Raw genomic sequence first — 15,662 nt, 5'->3', positions numbered from 1 at the left:
GAAATGCCTCATGGAGACAACCGCAGCTTTGAGGCTCAGTTACTCTGAGCTCCAATGCAGGCTTTGCCTTTTGGCTTCTTTCCTTCTTTGCCAGATTGGACGGAGAGGTCTAACGCTGCCTTTCCTCTCTGTAGCAGTTAACCCCAAGCGTGGCGGTGACGTGGATCCCACTGCTCTCTGCTTGTGCTTCGGGGGTGAGGAGGTTGCAAATGTCCTTAGATGCAATGGGTGGCTTCTGTGCAGCTGGCTCCCACAGCTGCTCCGTTTCCTTCCATTGTGATAGGGGACGTCAAACCGAAGGACTGCTGCTCACTCGTCTGCCTTTGCTGCTTCTAATTCTCCTCGCCTCCATCACAAGCAGGAAGAGGGAGCCTGCAACAAGCTCCTGGTTTTTTCCAATACACTGGAATATTTTTTCGATGATCCGAGCAGATGTTCCTGGCTTTCAGGCGTTTTCACTGAGGCTCCTCTATCGCACATGCTGATCTCTTGCAGAGGGCAGAGAAGGCAGTAGCTTTATCTCTATGACCCTCTACCCCAGATCTTTGGTGTTGGTGGGACCGCTCCCTCGTCCCACTGGAGAAAAGGGCATTCCTCACAAAGCCAGCTGGGAGTGGCTTCTCTCCTGCGAGAGACAAAATCCTCGCTGGCTGAAATGAGACTAGTCGGAAGAACAAAGCATCTGAAGTCAAAGAAATAATGCACATATTAGGATTTATTTCTCTCTCTAATGTGATGGAGACCTTGGAAAGCAGCAGAAGCTACTATGCCCCAGCAGAAGCTTCTGTGCCCCAGCCATCAAAATAATGTCTTTAACGGGGCTTGGGGGTTTGAACTAGAAGTGCTAGGCACCCAGAAGTGCCTTTCAGTCATCAGGCTGTGCTCCCTTTTATGAACCTGGGTGAAGCGTGTCGTTGGGCCCCCCTTTATCTTTGCTCAACAACTGCCAGGGGAGCCTGGCTGGCCTTGCCTCTGCCAGGTTTTGAGGAGCTGCTGAAGTTTTTATTAAATGCCTTGTGTGACTAAACCAAAAAATGCCGACTGATCCAAAGCCCTCCTGTTGCAAGCTGCTCCTCTGGCCAAAACAAGGCTGTTTAGCCATTGTGCAGCACAGAAGCAAATGCATCGGCGAGGATGAGGAGAGTTTGCGTGGTGGTGTAAAATATGGGCTGTCGCTCGCTGCCAGCATCAGGGGCAGCGATCACAGCCCGGCACACGGTGAGGATGGCAAAGCCGAGCAGAGCATATCCCCAGCTCTGCACCCCAGCTCTGCACCACGTTAGCGATCGCGCTCCGGAGGACATCACAGGAGGGTTTTCGGCGTTTCGGTCGCCCACGTGCCAGGAAGCACCAGGAGGAGGCATCCCGTGGTACCTGCCAGCTCTGCCCCACTGCCCCCCGCACCCAGCGCCCAGCACAATGAACAAAGCTGGCCTCCTCACTGCGGCTGGAGTGACAAGGTTTTTCCCAGTCAAGGGAAACAATCATCACCAGGGAAACCTTAACTACTTTTTAAAGACCAAAAGAAAACACATTCATTCTTTTAAACATGGAAAACTAAATGGCCTCTTTTTCCTTGGCTGCGTGCGCATGGCCGTGGAGCAGGCTGACACGGAGTGAACTCTGTGGGGAAACGCTCCCCCCGCTTATTTAGTTGTTAAAGAGTAGGGCTCTCCGGCACAAAGTCTTAAACCAGCGAGGCTCCGGACACCAGGAACAACTCGCCCACCCTCCTACTTGTGAGTGAAACATCCCGGAGCCCTTCCGAGCTGTGCCGAAAGTCCCTTCCCACGGGGCCCTCGGCACCGCAGCGCTGCGGCTGCACTTCTCCTTTTGGAAGAGCTGGAAGTGAAAGCGAAGAGCCGAGAGGGCCCACTGCGCCTCCCGCCCACGCTAGCCCCACGGGAGGGTGTTTGGGGAGTCACAGCGGCACCCGAGGAGTGAGCGAGGGTGCTGGGCGCTGGGCAGGGCTGGCACGGTGCTTCTCCTGAGCCGCCACACTTGGCGAGGGGTGGGCGGCCGGGGATGTGCCGGCGGGGCTGCCTGGTCAGCCGGGTGTTTCAGTTCTGCACGGAGCGCGGAGGGCGGTTGGGTGTCGCAGGAGCGGGGCTTTCTCCAAAGCGATGGGAAAGGCAGGGTGTCACTCGTGCAGGCCCCGGCGCTGCAGCAGCTCCACTGAAGCCAGGGGAAGTGGTGGGCATTGGTGATGCTGCTGTCTCCTCGTGGTTTGCTGCTCCTGGGAGATCTTCCTGGGAAAAAGGGGCTGAAATTCTTTTTAGAAATGGGAAAAATCGTTAATTTAACGCTGCTCCCACTCTTCCCCATCCCTTGCCCCAGCTGTGTAATCTTGCCTCTAACAGTGCGTGCTCTAGTTAATAAAAAAACCACTGAAATACAGGTCCAGCTCTGGCTATTTCCAGGAATGTTTGATCCCATAAAACCATAGGAAACCATAATTTCAGCAAATTAAATCAGTTACTGCCTATCTCTCTGGCTCAGCACATGGAAAGGGAAGAGCAGCCCGCTGGCTCCATGCACGGAGAGTAACACCAGTCATATTCCACCAGTGTCCACACTGGGAAAGGGAGGTGACAGGCAGTCCCAGAAAGGCACATCTCCTTCAAGCAGACATTAAAGGAATGCCATATGCTATAGGGAAAATGTACAGCGAGCACTGAGCTCATCAGTCACTTTCTGTTTAATCTAATTAAACACCATATATCCTCTGACCTTCTGGGCTGGCACTAAATTCTCCTATGTTGTTCTTTCCATATGAAGCTCTATTGACAGATGGGGAAAGCCTAGGGTTTGCTTTAAGCTTCAGATAAGTAAAGTTAAACATGCAGCAGATAAAATTGTTTTCCCAGTACTCCTCTCCCACTGACCAATTGTGGGTGCTCACTGGGAGGGCTTAACTCCTCTGGCCCGTATCCCACCCCCGGCTCTGGGCACCGCGCTTCGCAGTGAGCGAAAGCTGTAAGAGGGCAGAGGCAGAAGCAGAGTGCTGCAGAAACCCTTGAAAGTTCATTTTTAGAGGCGGTTCTGGCAGTCGCTCAGCTTCGTTTCCACGTGCCAAAAGATTAGGGAAAACAGTGCTGCTCCTCGCTAAATATATTTGCAGAGTCACTAAATAATTTGCGACCTAACAGCTAATCAGTCGACATTTGCTGATGCTGGAACAGGTTTTAAATAAAAAGTGTCGAATTGCATCAGACACCTCGCGCACATTCCCTGCTTGTACAGGCTGCACGCCGTTGCTGTGTGTGCCGGAGCGCGGTTGGTCGACATGGCTTCCTGAGTTTTCTGGGAGAGAAAGGAGCCGCAGAGCTGGATTTGGGGGAGGGCAGGGTGCCACAAGAAGGCACAGGCTTTGATCATGCAAAAGAGTTGGAAGCGTGCTCAGCTTTCAGCGTGACAACCTGCGTGCTCACTTCCTTGCAGGCAAATGAGAAGAGCACGTACCTGCCCTTCGCCAGCATCATTTGGTAACGCCACCTGCAGAGAGCTATTTTTTCCAGTATGGTGAAAAATCCTTTAGTCCGAGTCAGGGCAGTCATTGCAGGTAACTCCTCCGTGTACGTTACGGTTCCCAACAGGCCGAGTTAAAGAAGATTTCTTTACTGTAAATAGCTTTGATATTCCCTCTGTATATTAATAGCACCGGGCAGGGCGGAGGCAGCAGCCCACCACCCACAGAGGGTGGTCAGCCTGGACTGGTGTGAGCCTCAGGGCTCTGATTTTCGGTGGCCGGCTGCAGGAGCCCAACACAGGGGTTGGCGTGGCCGGGATCCCACGCCGTCGGCTTTGAGATGTTCCCTTTCATCTGAATGCGTGCCGATGTTTGGATACATGCAGACCTCCTGCCGGGAGCTCTGAGCCATCCCCAGTGGCTGTGAAGGACCCTGCCGCTGGTTCACAGCCATGTAAAATCTCTCTTGAAGCTGTAGGGAAAGTACAAATGGTGAACTTTTAGAGCAGCTCCCTACCTGGGGAGAATTTATCTTCAGGCAAAGGGGTTGGCAGGATCGCTGAGGCCATCGGCCAGCATCGCTGCTCCTTGGTCCAGCCTCTCTCTCTCCTCTGCAGTGGGTCGGCAGCCCCAGAGAGCCGACAGACGAAGTCATGCGGCTGCTCATTTTGCCCTTGCAGAACTCACCGCCTTTTGAGCACTTCCAGAACGGACATTTTATATAGATACGTACACCCCCCCAAAAAAAAAATTGGACCCAGCAGGCTGCTCTGCAAAATGAGCTGTGCATGCTGGGCAGTAACGTGCGATGGGCTGCGGGCATGGGAGGGCTTCGTTTGATGAAGCAAACTTTCCCTCATAACACTGGGAGGGGGCTCAGGAGTAAAACAAAAATCCAGTGACTCCTGACGGAACTGCAGAGGGCACAGTCCCTCCTCTCTCCTGCAAGTGCCCCCGTGGTTGCCCCCACCAAGCCGGGGGGGAAGGGGCTGCGTGAAGCGGATTTGCGGTGGCAGCAACTTGCCTCGCAGTTTATTTCCAACAGGTTGGGAATGACTTGAGATGGACGAAGCAGCCTCAAGCCTCTCCATAAAACATGTCCTTATACATGTTCTTAAAAGTTGGGTTGGAAGTGCCTGGCCAAAGGCGTGTCTGAAAGCCGGTGGTGTCTGGATGAAATCTTTTCCCTCTGGTGTAAAGGGATGGGGACGTGCTACCTGTTCCTTGTGTGGGTGAGCTCAGTGACCGGCTTTCCGTCTCGTTCAGCTCAGCAGAAAGGTTGTGGTGGTGTTTTGTTTCTCTGGGGGACTTGGGGGCCGTTACCCCATGCTGGGAGCAGTGCCCGAGCGGAGCGCATCGCTCCTGGGAAAGCCCCGGCGCGGGGGAGCCAGGGTGGCTTGCCCTGCTTCAGGTGCCACTTGCCTTCATTCTGCCTGTGCTTTGAAGTACCTGAAGGTTTTAGCTATAAAGCTCTAACCAACAAAAACCAAAATCTTGGCTTGGGAAGGCACGTTGCCTTGGCACGTTTCCTGGGACTGAGTGACTTACGATGCTGTGCGGTGGGGGAGGACTCCTTCTCCTTGTTTTAGAGGAGGTGGGTCACGCTCGTCTGGAGTCCAAACTCCCTTGGAGACTTCTTCTTCCCCCTTTTTTTCATGACATCGGCCAGGACTTGATGTTACTATTTTAAAAACAAAAGGAGGGGACACCCTCCCCCTTCTCTCCCGCTCTCTGCCAAAAGCAGAACAAAGAACAGCTAAAGCGCACAAGTTCTGGCACTCCGTTTGGAAACAAAAACATTCATCCTCATGTCAGGTAGGGAACTGCCCGACCCCCCTGCCAAAGCAAGCAAGCCGGGCGGTGGAGCAAGCCCGTGGCGCAGAGGAGCCTGGGCGAAGGGGATGCCCGGTGTCACCCCGCGCTCGGGCAGCTGCTTGCCAAACTCCTGCGCTTCTGTACCGGTGCCAGGGCACGCCGGGACGCTCCCGACCACGGGCAGTCATCCAGGGAAGGGCCACCCTGTTCCTCCTGGGCTGGGAGGTGGGGAAGGACCTTTCTTCTTCCCCTCTCCCACCCCCGGTCCCCACCGCACGGGCAACCCCCGCATCTCCGTGCGACGCGTCCCTGCTCCCCGGCGGGGCTGGTGCACAGCGCCGGGGTAACCCGATGTAATTTCCACGCTTTAGACACTAACATCTTTGTCTGGCTTCTTCCTCGCCATTTAAACATGTCAGCAGTTCCCAGCACGGATTCCTGTGCCGTGAGTTCACCCCCAACAAGCATCCAAACTGCAAGTCGGGGCTGCTGGCTCTTCCCTGCCTGTCTACGAAGCATTACTGGAACAGGGACCGGTTCTCCAAACACGAGGAAGAGATTACTTGGGCTTTCTGGAAGGCTCCCTCCCATGCTTTCAGAGCAGAGCAAATGAGGATAATTTGTCTGTGGGCTTCCGGCTGAACCCAGTAGCTCGGAGCAGCCAGGGCTACGCCGTCTGTTTGTCCCAGCTCCTGCAAGAAGGCATTTTTCCATTGTCGCCGTTGTATATTGTTCGCCTGATTTGTTTGTGCCGTCGCCTTCTGGGGCCGAGATAAGAGGTTGTCCCCCTGCCTTTTACCGGCGGCACGTTCCCCAGAACAATCCAGGGAAAAACTCTCGCGGGAAAGAGCCTTCGAAGGAAGCTTTCGTATGTCCGATGCAGCCCTCGTTGCAGTCGTGTAAATAATTTTGTGCAATCTATCTGGCGAGAAACGCAACATGTCAGAAGGGAATTGTTCTCTGAAGTGTAGCTAAAAGGATGGGCCAAAGCAGGCGGATCAGCCACGCGCGGGCTGCCAGCTTAATGGACAAAGCAGCTGCCTTTCAGTGGGGAACAAAAGCCAGGCGGTGAGCCTGTGCACGCTTGTGCGAGCGTCTCTTGTTCCCCGCAGGAGCTGGAGTGGAGTTCTGTGGCCGGGTAGAAACCCTGGGCTCCCTTCCCCGCTCCGTCTGCCGCCATCTAACGCGGTACTCAAGGATGGGTTAACGTCCCCGCTGCTTCTGCAGAGGGATGCGGGGAGCGGAGACGAGGTAATGCGGACGGCTGGGCCCTCGGCAGCAGAAGCAGCCAACTGGAACAACGCTGTAACGCCATGCACTTTACTGAAGTTACTCGTGATTTTTGAATGTAGAGTCGAGGCCCAGCGGCTCTGGCTTGGCACAGGGCAATGGGAAAAGAGCAGATTCTCTGTTTGCTTCCATCCTGCGCTGGCTCCGGTGCCTCCTCCTCTGTCCAAAACAGCTGCGTGCTGCCTGAAGTGACTTTACGGACAGTAAAAGCTTAAAACTTTGCATTCACCTTCATGATTTTTTTTTCCCCTTAGAGCAAATCATGGCGGAAGATCAAGAATATGGTGCACTGGTCCCCATTTGTGATGTCTTTCAAGAAGAAGTACCCTTGGATCCAGCTAGCGGGACATGCAGGTACGGAGCATGGGGAGGGCGGAGCGGTGGAAAGGCTCTTCGTTATCTCAGGTTAATGGGCTCTGTTGGCCAGAATTGCTTCTGACTGCTGCATGAACGCCACAGGTTTCAGCTCCCACGTCTCTAGCCCAGGAGAGTGACTCACCTAAAAACTAGGGAGGGTGACGTGAAGGTGCAGTTCTCTGTGCTTTCAGTCTCCTGGGGCCAGCAGGTATTACTGCCGCTTTTTTGTCAAGCAGCAGAAAGCCGAGCCCTTTGGGTGAGACCCCAGCCCTCTTGCTGATCCTCAGCAAAGCAGGTGGTGATGCCCACCACAAAGATGCCCCACGCATGAGCCTAGAGACAAAGGCGTGAACCTACCGTGAAGTACACCGAGGCTGTGAAGCAAACGCGTTGGGTGCTGCAGGGCAGGTCTCTGCCCTGTTTAAGGTGTGACATTGCTGGTCGTAAACCTCCGACACTACGTGTGAACCTGGCGGCCCGAGCTTGTAAGTCCCCGCCTGCGAGGACTCTTTTGGGTGCAGGTTTAAACAGGAGGTGCTTCCATGGTGTTGAGCTGCCCTTCTTGTTTTGGGAAGGCACAGCGTCATCCCCCGCCCAAAGCAAGTGCCACGTTGTCCCTTGTCACCCTCAGGTAGTTTCAAGGCAGCGGCCAATGGCAGGATACTGAAGAAGCACTGTGAATCGGAGCAGCGCTGCCTCGACCGCCTGATGAACGATGTCCTGAAGCCCTATGTTCCTGCCTACCACGGTGACGTTGTGAAGGACGGGGAGCGATACAACCAGATGGAAGATCTGCTGGCTGAATTTGACTCCCCCTGCGTTATGGACTGCAAAATGGGGGTCAGGTGAGCGGCTTTGGGGGCGTTGTTTGAGTTTTAAGATGGGATACTCTAAGCAAATGCATCTCCTGGGTAAAACCCTCTGAAACGCACAAGTGAGAACACCAGGCTCACCTGTCTTCAGGAAGAGCTAAGCCAACGCCGTCAGGCGAGAGCCGTGGGGAAGCCTGGCTGTAGGAAGGACACACCAGGCTCCTTCCTTCTCTGCTTGTTCCCTATCCCATGTGCTGGGAAAGTGGAGTTTCGTGCAGCGGAAGGACCACCCCTCTGTTTGGGTTTGGGTACGCCAGAATGGCACAGTAGCTCTTAGGAGGTGGCAACCTGCTGCAGGAAGACGCAGCCAAGGGGCAGGGAGAAAAAAGTGTGGGAGATCCTGCCCAGGGTGCCAGAGGGGTGAAATAAAGACACTTGAATGGCACAGCTTCGGTCAGCAAGAACGTCTCCCTCTGCTCACCCTTTGCTCCCATGCACACTTGAGGGATAAAACGTGTGTGCTAAGTAGTTCAGTGCCTTTCATGCAAAGTTCTTGAAATGTTTCCTAACGCATGAGCAACATTACCCGTGTCATCCTTGAGAACCATCTACAGATACGCCAAGATCCCAGGCTGCAGCCACTTGGCCAGCAGCAGATTTTGAGCCAGTGACGCCACAGCTGACGAGGGTGTCCCAGAGCAAACGTGAGCAGGGCTGGTGACCCCGGGCGGCTGCCGGTTTTGGAGCAGCCCCGGGCCACCGCTCAGCCCTGGGCCTGCTGCAGGCTGGCGGCAGGGTGGGTTGAGACCCCCCTCGCTGGCTAAGGCACAGCCCAGACGTGGTGGAGACGCTTGTGCTGCTGGAAAAGCTGATGGCTTCTGTGGGAGGGAGGAATCTTTTTTTTTTTCCCCTCCTGAACTCCCGATGTGAAACTCGAACTGGCGTGTCAGGCTGTCGGCAGGGAGGAGGCGAGGAATACTTTCCACCGGAGGGGTGGAGAGAAGGGCAGGGGGCCCCGGCGCGGCCACGTGGCCCCGTCTGGCACACACCGTGCTGTTGTGAGACCCGCTCTGGACCCAGAGACGACAGCCACCATAAGAAGACCTGCTGGTCATGCTGCCCGTGTGCTCCCGCGGCTGTCCCTGGGAGAAGGAAAGCCTCCTGCGCACAAATCGCAGGTCGAGTTATGCACCTGGGTTTGTGGAGCTGACACAGCAGGCAAGGGGGCAAATGTGCCAGACGTCCTCATCATTCAGTGAGATGGTGCTGTGGGAGGAGCTGGTGAGGGAGGGTGAATTGGGCCAGTGCTGGGGAGTGGGGCATCCCTGCGGCCGGGCAGGAGAGGTTCTGGCAGATAAACCAAACCTCAGGGCTATCAAACCTGTCTGAGCCAGCAGCTTGCTGCGAGGCAGATCCAGGTTTGGTTTCTTCCCTGCCAACCTGGCTTTGGGATGCAGCAGCCTCCTCCAGTTGTCCCTAAACAAAACTTTGTCTTTGTTAAGCCCTGGTGATGGTTCAAGCCTAGAGCGGGGGGCTGAACCACAGAAGTGGATGATCTGCCATTCTCATTAGAAGGAAATCTAGCTTTCTGAGTGGCGTGAGCAGCACTTATGAGCGCACCGCTGCTTTATTCTGCTATTTTATTCCATCTGCCCAGAAGTCATGCGTTTGGTGATGTCAGCTGAAGCCTTTCATCACTTTTATCTGCCGTGTGTTTCAAAGGGGCTGATGCCCTGGGGATGTCTGCTCAGTGATCATATGCCTGCCCTGACAAAAGACACCAGTTTGCCTTGCTAAGCCTGTGAGAAGCACAGGAACACCATCCCACGTAGTCTGCCTAGCATCCTCCCCATGTGTTTTGCTCGGTTCTGGAGGTGAACCACACGCTCAGTGCTGGGATTTTGGCACAAGGGACCTGGGGAGAGGGTGCAGCCCCTCTGCAGAGCTGGGCATGGCTAGTGGGAGGTGTAGAGCAGTTTGGATTTGGGGGAAGGAGGTGACAGATAGGGTCATTCCTGGGTTGTTTTGCTGAGACATTTCACCTGGCTTGGCGAGTTGCTTGGAGAGAGCCTGGGCACTTGCCAGGCTGCGCTAGGGCAGGTTTGGGAGCCGCAAGAGGAGTTACGTAGTGGTTTATTACTGCTGCAGGAGGCATTATTCCGTGGATGATGGTTTTCTGCATACCAGAGTGCAGAAGTTCTCCATCAGCGTGCTGGCACAGAGCGGTGCTCCTCTGAAGGATGGATAAAACCAAGGTCTTTGCACACTCCTCTGCACCCTCCATCCTCCTTCCCCTATTCCGCCTGCACCCCGCGTCCCAGGGGTGCTGGTAAGCACCTGGCCAAGGCTGCATCCCTTCCTCTGCTCCATCCTGTGGAGGAAGCTTTTGCTAGATAGTCCACTTAAACCAGACCTGTACTGGGCAAAATCAGCATCAGCGAAACAGCCCTGGGTGAAAACACCCTGCTTAGCAGCCAGTGAGGCAGAGCCCTCGCAGTGCCCGGGGTGAGGGGATGGGAAAGCACAGGAGAGGCACGGGAGCAGCTTTGGGAGCCGCTGCCCACATTGGCCAAACCTCAGCGGGAGCAGCGGCTAACACCGAGGGCTGGGACGCAGCCACCTCCCTCTTGCCTTCAAGTCAGCCCAGTCCCAGAGCACGTGGCGGTTTCCTGGGCACATGTTGAAAGCCATGTTTAGTTTGTGAGAGCCGCTAAGTCGCTGCTCAGGTTTGCTGAGTGTTGGGGGACAGGTCCCCCAGGACACCGTGGGCACCTGTGAGAAACAACCTCCCTTGTTATGGCCAAACTGGTTGTGGTTCCTTGATGAACTGAAAAGATATCATATGTTGATGATGGGGAGCTAATTAAATCAGGGTCAATTCACCTGCAATGAGGCTTGCTCTGTTATTTCCTATTCTGCCCTGCTCCATAGGGATCAGCTATCCTGGACAGGCCTGATTTTTGGGAGAAGGGCTGTCTGTGGGTACGTGGCACCTGCCAATATTCCCCTCTCGTTCCTTGCAGGACGTACTTGGAGGAGGAGCTGATAAAGGCCCGGAAGAAGCCGAGCCTGAGGAAGGACATGTACCAGAAGATGATTGAGGTGGACCCTGAGGCCCCCACCGAGGAGGAGAACGTGCTGCGGGCAGTAACCAAGCCCCGCTACATGCAGTGGAGGGAGACCATCAGCTCGACCGCCACGCTGGGCTTCAGGATTGAGGGGATAAAGGTGAGGCTGCTCTGGGTGTGCAGAGCAGGGGCAGCAGCTGCTGGGAGCGTTCAGTAACCAAACTCGCTCACAGAGGCATGCGCACAGCAGGCTGGTGGCAAGACCGTGTCACATCAGGGCATCCCTGGTCCCTGCAGTCAAACCACCCTCGTCAGGCACGTGGCCCGGGGCAGCACCGCTCTTCTGAGAGTGCAGCTGAGCTCAGGGCATCAATGCAAGAGGACAGTTTTAGCCATAATCTCATTAAATCAGCCGCTTGGTTGATTTCCCTGACTGTGAAATGCAAAGCGCCGTCCTCCAACTTGAAGACTCAAATTAGTTGTTTGCTTTTGATACGGCTGTCCTGCTGGGTTGAGCCATTAATCCAAATCCCAGCTTGAACATGTGCCGATCTGTGGCTGGAGCTGTGAGTTTAGCTGAAGTCGGTGAGGAGGCTGTATTTACATCCCTCCCCAGAAAAATGCTGCAACTGAGCCCTGTGAAATGGGGCGAACACGAGCAGCAGCACTTTCTGCTGGCACCCGCACGCATGTGTGACCTGCTGACCGTGCTTGCTCAGAGCTAACGCTCACGTTTCTGGAGATACCTGCTGGGATGCTTTTGTGTCCTCATTAGATAAGCCAGCCCAGGAGTTTTTCTCCCAGCAAGCAGACTTTGCTGCGAGAGAGATGTCCGGGATGGCACTTGAACAGAGTTAGGTCTGTAACCGCAGAGCACTTGTATTAGCGATAAAAGACTTGCGTGAACATTAGCGATGGCTTATGCCTTTTGATAGCCAGCCAACATGAGTTAAAGGTAATATCACGCTTGAGCTAAGGGTTTCATTGCGTGCCTGGGCACGGCGTTGGCTTGGCAGCCGAGGGGAGCTCAGTCAAGTCGTGCCTGCAGTAATTCGGGCTTGGGGCGCTGCTGGGGGCCCAGGCTGTAGCTCAAGGCAGCTGCTCGCTCCTAGCAGAAACAATGGCTTGATTTCTACATGTATCTTGGTTGGAGGAGTTTCTTTCTTCTGGTCACAGATCATTTTTCTCCTCTCTGAGTCGGGTGGGATTCTCCCAGTCTGGGTCTCTGCGGTCTTAAACTCCTGCACCTCTCCTGACTGGACATAGTGGTGTCAAAATGATAGAATTAAACCAGATGAAGCCGTTCCCCGAAAAAGCCTTGACATCAGATTTTGTAGACTTCCCTGGTAGCGGTCCCCTTCACCTCACCAGTCAAACAGCAAACAAATACAGGTGTTAGACTGCAGGTCTAAAAGGTGATCAGCAGGAGTGGGTCACTCAGAGCCTCTACTCCTGATTACCCACGTACCAAACCACCGGTGGGAAGGGACTTGTCTGTCCCGCTGTGCGGGACAAGGTCCCTGGGCTGTGGGAAGCCCAGCAGAGCACGTTGCACGTGAGGAGGAGGGCACCTTCTTCCTCCAACTGTTTCATGGCCAGCAGAGGACAGTGCATTTGTCTCTAACTCAACCGCTCTCAGAAACCCAAGGAGCAGCCCTTGGGCCGAACCCCTTCAAGACTTTTCTGGCAAGCAACGCCAAGCACCCCTGCCCGTCCCGTGCCCCTGCCTGGGACGCTGCCGGTCACGCACCCCCACAACAGCTTTCGGCAGCGCCTGCGTTGGGTCAGGGCACTTGCCTGCTCATGCAGCTCTTCCCTGATCTCCCCAGCTCCCCAAAGACCCTTTTCTGCCACGGGCACCTGCAAGCAAGCTGCGAGCTGCTCCGGCTCGGGACAACCCTTTGCCTAGTTCCCATTGCTGCTGGTTTGCATTCCCATTGCTGTTGGTTTGCTGATGCTTATTATAAAACTGAGGCTATATAAAAAAATGAGTGGGCCAGTTGGGACCAAAGCTCCCATGCACTGTTTCTTCTCCCTGCTTTCTTGCTATAATCAGGAATATCTGTCTATTTATAGTCCAACATGATATATCGTTGGCCTCCAGCGGTGCTTCTCAGCCTGTGATCTGGGGACGTTTAGGGGACTTTACAGCAAAAGCAGGTCATATGTGAACCACTTGAAATGAAAAATGTAAAAAAAAACCCCAAATCATATTCCCACACAGGCAAAAAAAAAAACCCCACTGTGGAGGGAAATAAAAGCTATAAATGAGTGGTAAGAGTTGCACCTCTGTTTTAGCTGACCGTAAGTGAGCTGCTGCACGATGTAAGCAGTGGATTTTTTTTCAAAGAGGTGAGGCAGCTCTTTAATTGAAAAATGTTGAGAAGTGCTGGCCTCCAGGAGTAATCCTGCTGCTGCTGCTGCTAAGGGCTGACTAATTTGATCAAGGTTCTAATTACTGTAATTCTCCTTAAATCCCTCAGCTTCTGGATTATTTTCCCCTAAGCTAAAGCATTAACAGTTCATGCTGGTTCCCAGCCGGCTTTTTTTTCCAGCACAGCTGGTCGTGCTGTGCCGTATCCCTGTATTTGCCCTATTTCTGGGGTTAAGCCTCTGCATTAGGGAAAGCGTCTTCAGTGCCCAGAGCTGCTACTGAGCCCTCAGACAAAATTTCAGGAAAATATTATTTAATGACTAGTGTCCCCATGTTTTCTTTCCCGCTGTGGATGCTTCCCTGGGAAGAGCAGAGGTGAATCCGCCCTGCCCCTTGCTCATGGCCGGAGGCTGATACAGGAGAGCGCCTTGCCAGGGCAGGATTTGGCCCTGGGCGCGTGGGCTGGAAGGGGGCACAGGGGAAGGAGAGGAGCGGCGATAGCCTTTGGGAGAGCGCGGGCAGGTGAGGTGAGGCAGCTCAGGGTTGGGGATGAGGATGGGGACCCTTTCCTGGCTGAGCTTTTGCTTTCCCAGGTGGCCTTGAGGATCCGGTTCTTCCTCTTTAAAAATGAAATTTTCCTCTGCAAAAGGAGATAATGACACATCTAACTTTCTGGAGTAGCTTGAAACTATTAGAAACAGTAGCTGTTCATAAAATTAGCGTGCTAAAAGTAATGCAAGTGATCCCTGATGACCCAGTTGAAGCTTACTGGGGCTCATTGCAAGAAGTGTCACTCCCGAGCTCCTGCCCTGCTCTGAGAGTCACTCACCATTGCCTGCAGCAAGGCCACGGTGGGACGGTAGTCCCCAGGGCCGGGACATTTGCGGGGTCCCAGAACGAGCCCTGAAAGCCCTCACCTGACTTTGCCGAAATGGGCAGCTTGCAAGCCCCATCCGAGGTTGGACACAGTGCCGGAGGGAGAGCCAGCTGATCCGAACCCTGCCCCAGTGACGCCAGCGCAAACTGGAATCACTGGTGGGGCGGAGGTTGCGACAGCCCTTATCAGCCCCCCTCACATTTCTGCCGTGTGGAAGCCAGCCCCCTCAGGGCTTGGACACCTGTAAATGTCGTGGCAGTCGTCAGCGTCTGGCTGGGCAAGGGAACTGCGGGAGGCGGGTAATGACGGGAGCAGCACTACGGATAGGTTGTTTGGCTTTCCTGAAGCCTGGATTGCCTTATCTGAAAGGCCATCTGTGGTTTTCTTTTATTTTTAGGAGCACTTAGAAGTCCATCTCCTTTCTTGGATGCTTTGTGGAAAGTTATGCTCTTTACATGTGAAATTAGTGCTGTGGCACTTCTCCAAATTGATATCTATCGTCCCCTGGGGAGAGGGTGGGTTGATTTCTGAACTGCCATGTCCGGGCTCGCATGACGGACGTATAGCGGCGTAGTGCCTTTCCCCTATACATCGCGCACGTGCCACCAGAGCATCCTCGGCGAGGCCTCCCGCCTGCGCTGCCGCTGCCTGCTGCCTCGTGAGAAATGGCCGAGAGCAGAGAGCCTGGCTCTGCTCGGTCCATCGGCAGGACGGCTGCTACGGCAGGGAGGTCTCCGGCGATAACGTCGTCGCGGGCCCCTGCCGATGCGTGCTCTGCCAGCCGTTAGCCTTGCTTTTATACCCTGCGGCAGCATGGTGGTCAGGCTGGGTCCAGGCTGGTTTGAAGCTGGGTGCGTTGGTTACATCCCATGCAAACAAAGGGGTTTTTTCCTGGAGACTAAGACCTTTCACACCTTGCTTTCATTGTCACCTTTGTCAACGCTTGCACAAAATGCAAGCTGGAAGTTGGAAGTGTGCTGTGTGACTCATCCCAAACTGCACGTCAGGTGGGGGTTTGGTGCTGGGCTCGCCTGGCCCAGCTCTCCACGGCCGGGGTGCTCAGCCTTCCCCCAGGCTGGACTGGCCACCGTGCCCACGGCCAGCCCTCTCTCCAGGGGAATGCACGTGGCCCCATCCCCAGGCACTTCCCTGGATGGGTCTCAGAGTCCCACCAGGGCACGTAAACCTCCAGGGCGGGTGATTTCATTGTGCTCTCTTCCTTCCGAGCCTCTGCTCTGCTTCTTCGTCCTTTTGGCCTCTGTCCCTTCGCACTATTGTGTGTAAGCGAGCTGTCCGGAGTGGTGGGATGGAGCTCTGCAAGCGGAGCTGTGAGCGTGAGCACGTGTGGTTTAAAATAGCCCCTGTATCCAGGAAGCAAGCTCTGCCTGCCCAGCACACGGCCGCTCCGGACAATGAAACGTGCTGATCTAAAAATCAGAGTCCCAGCAGGACCAGGGAAGTGGGGGAGCCACCTACAAAGCTGCCCAGAGGTTCGACCGGGAGCCTCTGGGTCAGGGCTGTGTGTTGTCCCTGCAGCGGACCAAGCCGTGCCATCCCCACGGCAGGCCAAGCGCCTGGAGAAGAGGCAGAGGAGAGCACA

At 54.8% G+C, this 15,662-nt stretch overlaps 1 protein-coding gene across 1 annotated transcript in view; it reads left to right on the top strand.

Annotated features, from left to right (window-relative positions):
* Positions 1 to 15,662, top strand: part of ITPKB (inositol-trisphosphate 3-kinase B) — a 70,347-nt gene that overhangs the window by 47,048 nt on the left and 7,637 nt on the right. Inside the window, exons 3-5 of the mRNA XM_054821262.1 lie at positions 6,829 to 6,928; positions 7,563 to 7,776; positions 10,767 to 10,971. Of these exons, the coding sequence (XP_054677237.1) occupies positions 6,829 to 6,928; positions 7,563 to 7,776; positions 10,767 to 10,971 (519 nt within the window). The remainder of the gene's footprint in view (positions 1 to 6,828; positions 6,929 to 7,562; positions 7,777 to 10,766; positions 10,972 to 15,662) is intronic.

The sequence above is a fragment of the Grus americana genome, chromosome 3, assembly GCF_028858705.1.
Source record: "Grus americana isolate bGruAme1 chromosome 3, bGruAme1.mat, whole genome shotgun sequence".
Classification (NCBI taxonomy): Eukaryota; Metazoa; Chordata; class Aves; order Gruiformes; family Gruidae; genus Grus; species Grus americana.
This window is presented reverse-complemented; position numbering and strand designations above follow the sequence as displayed.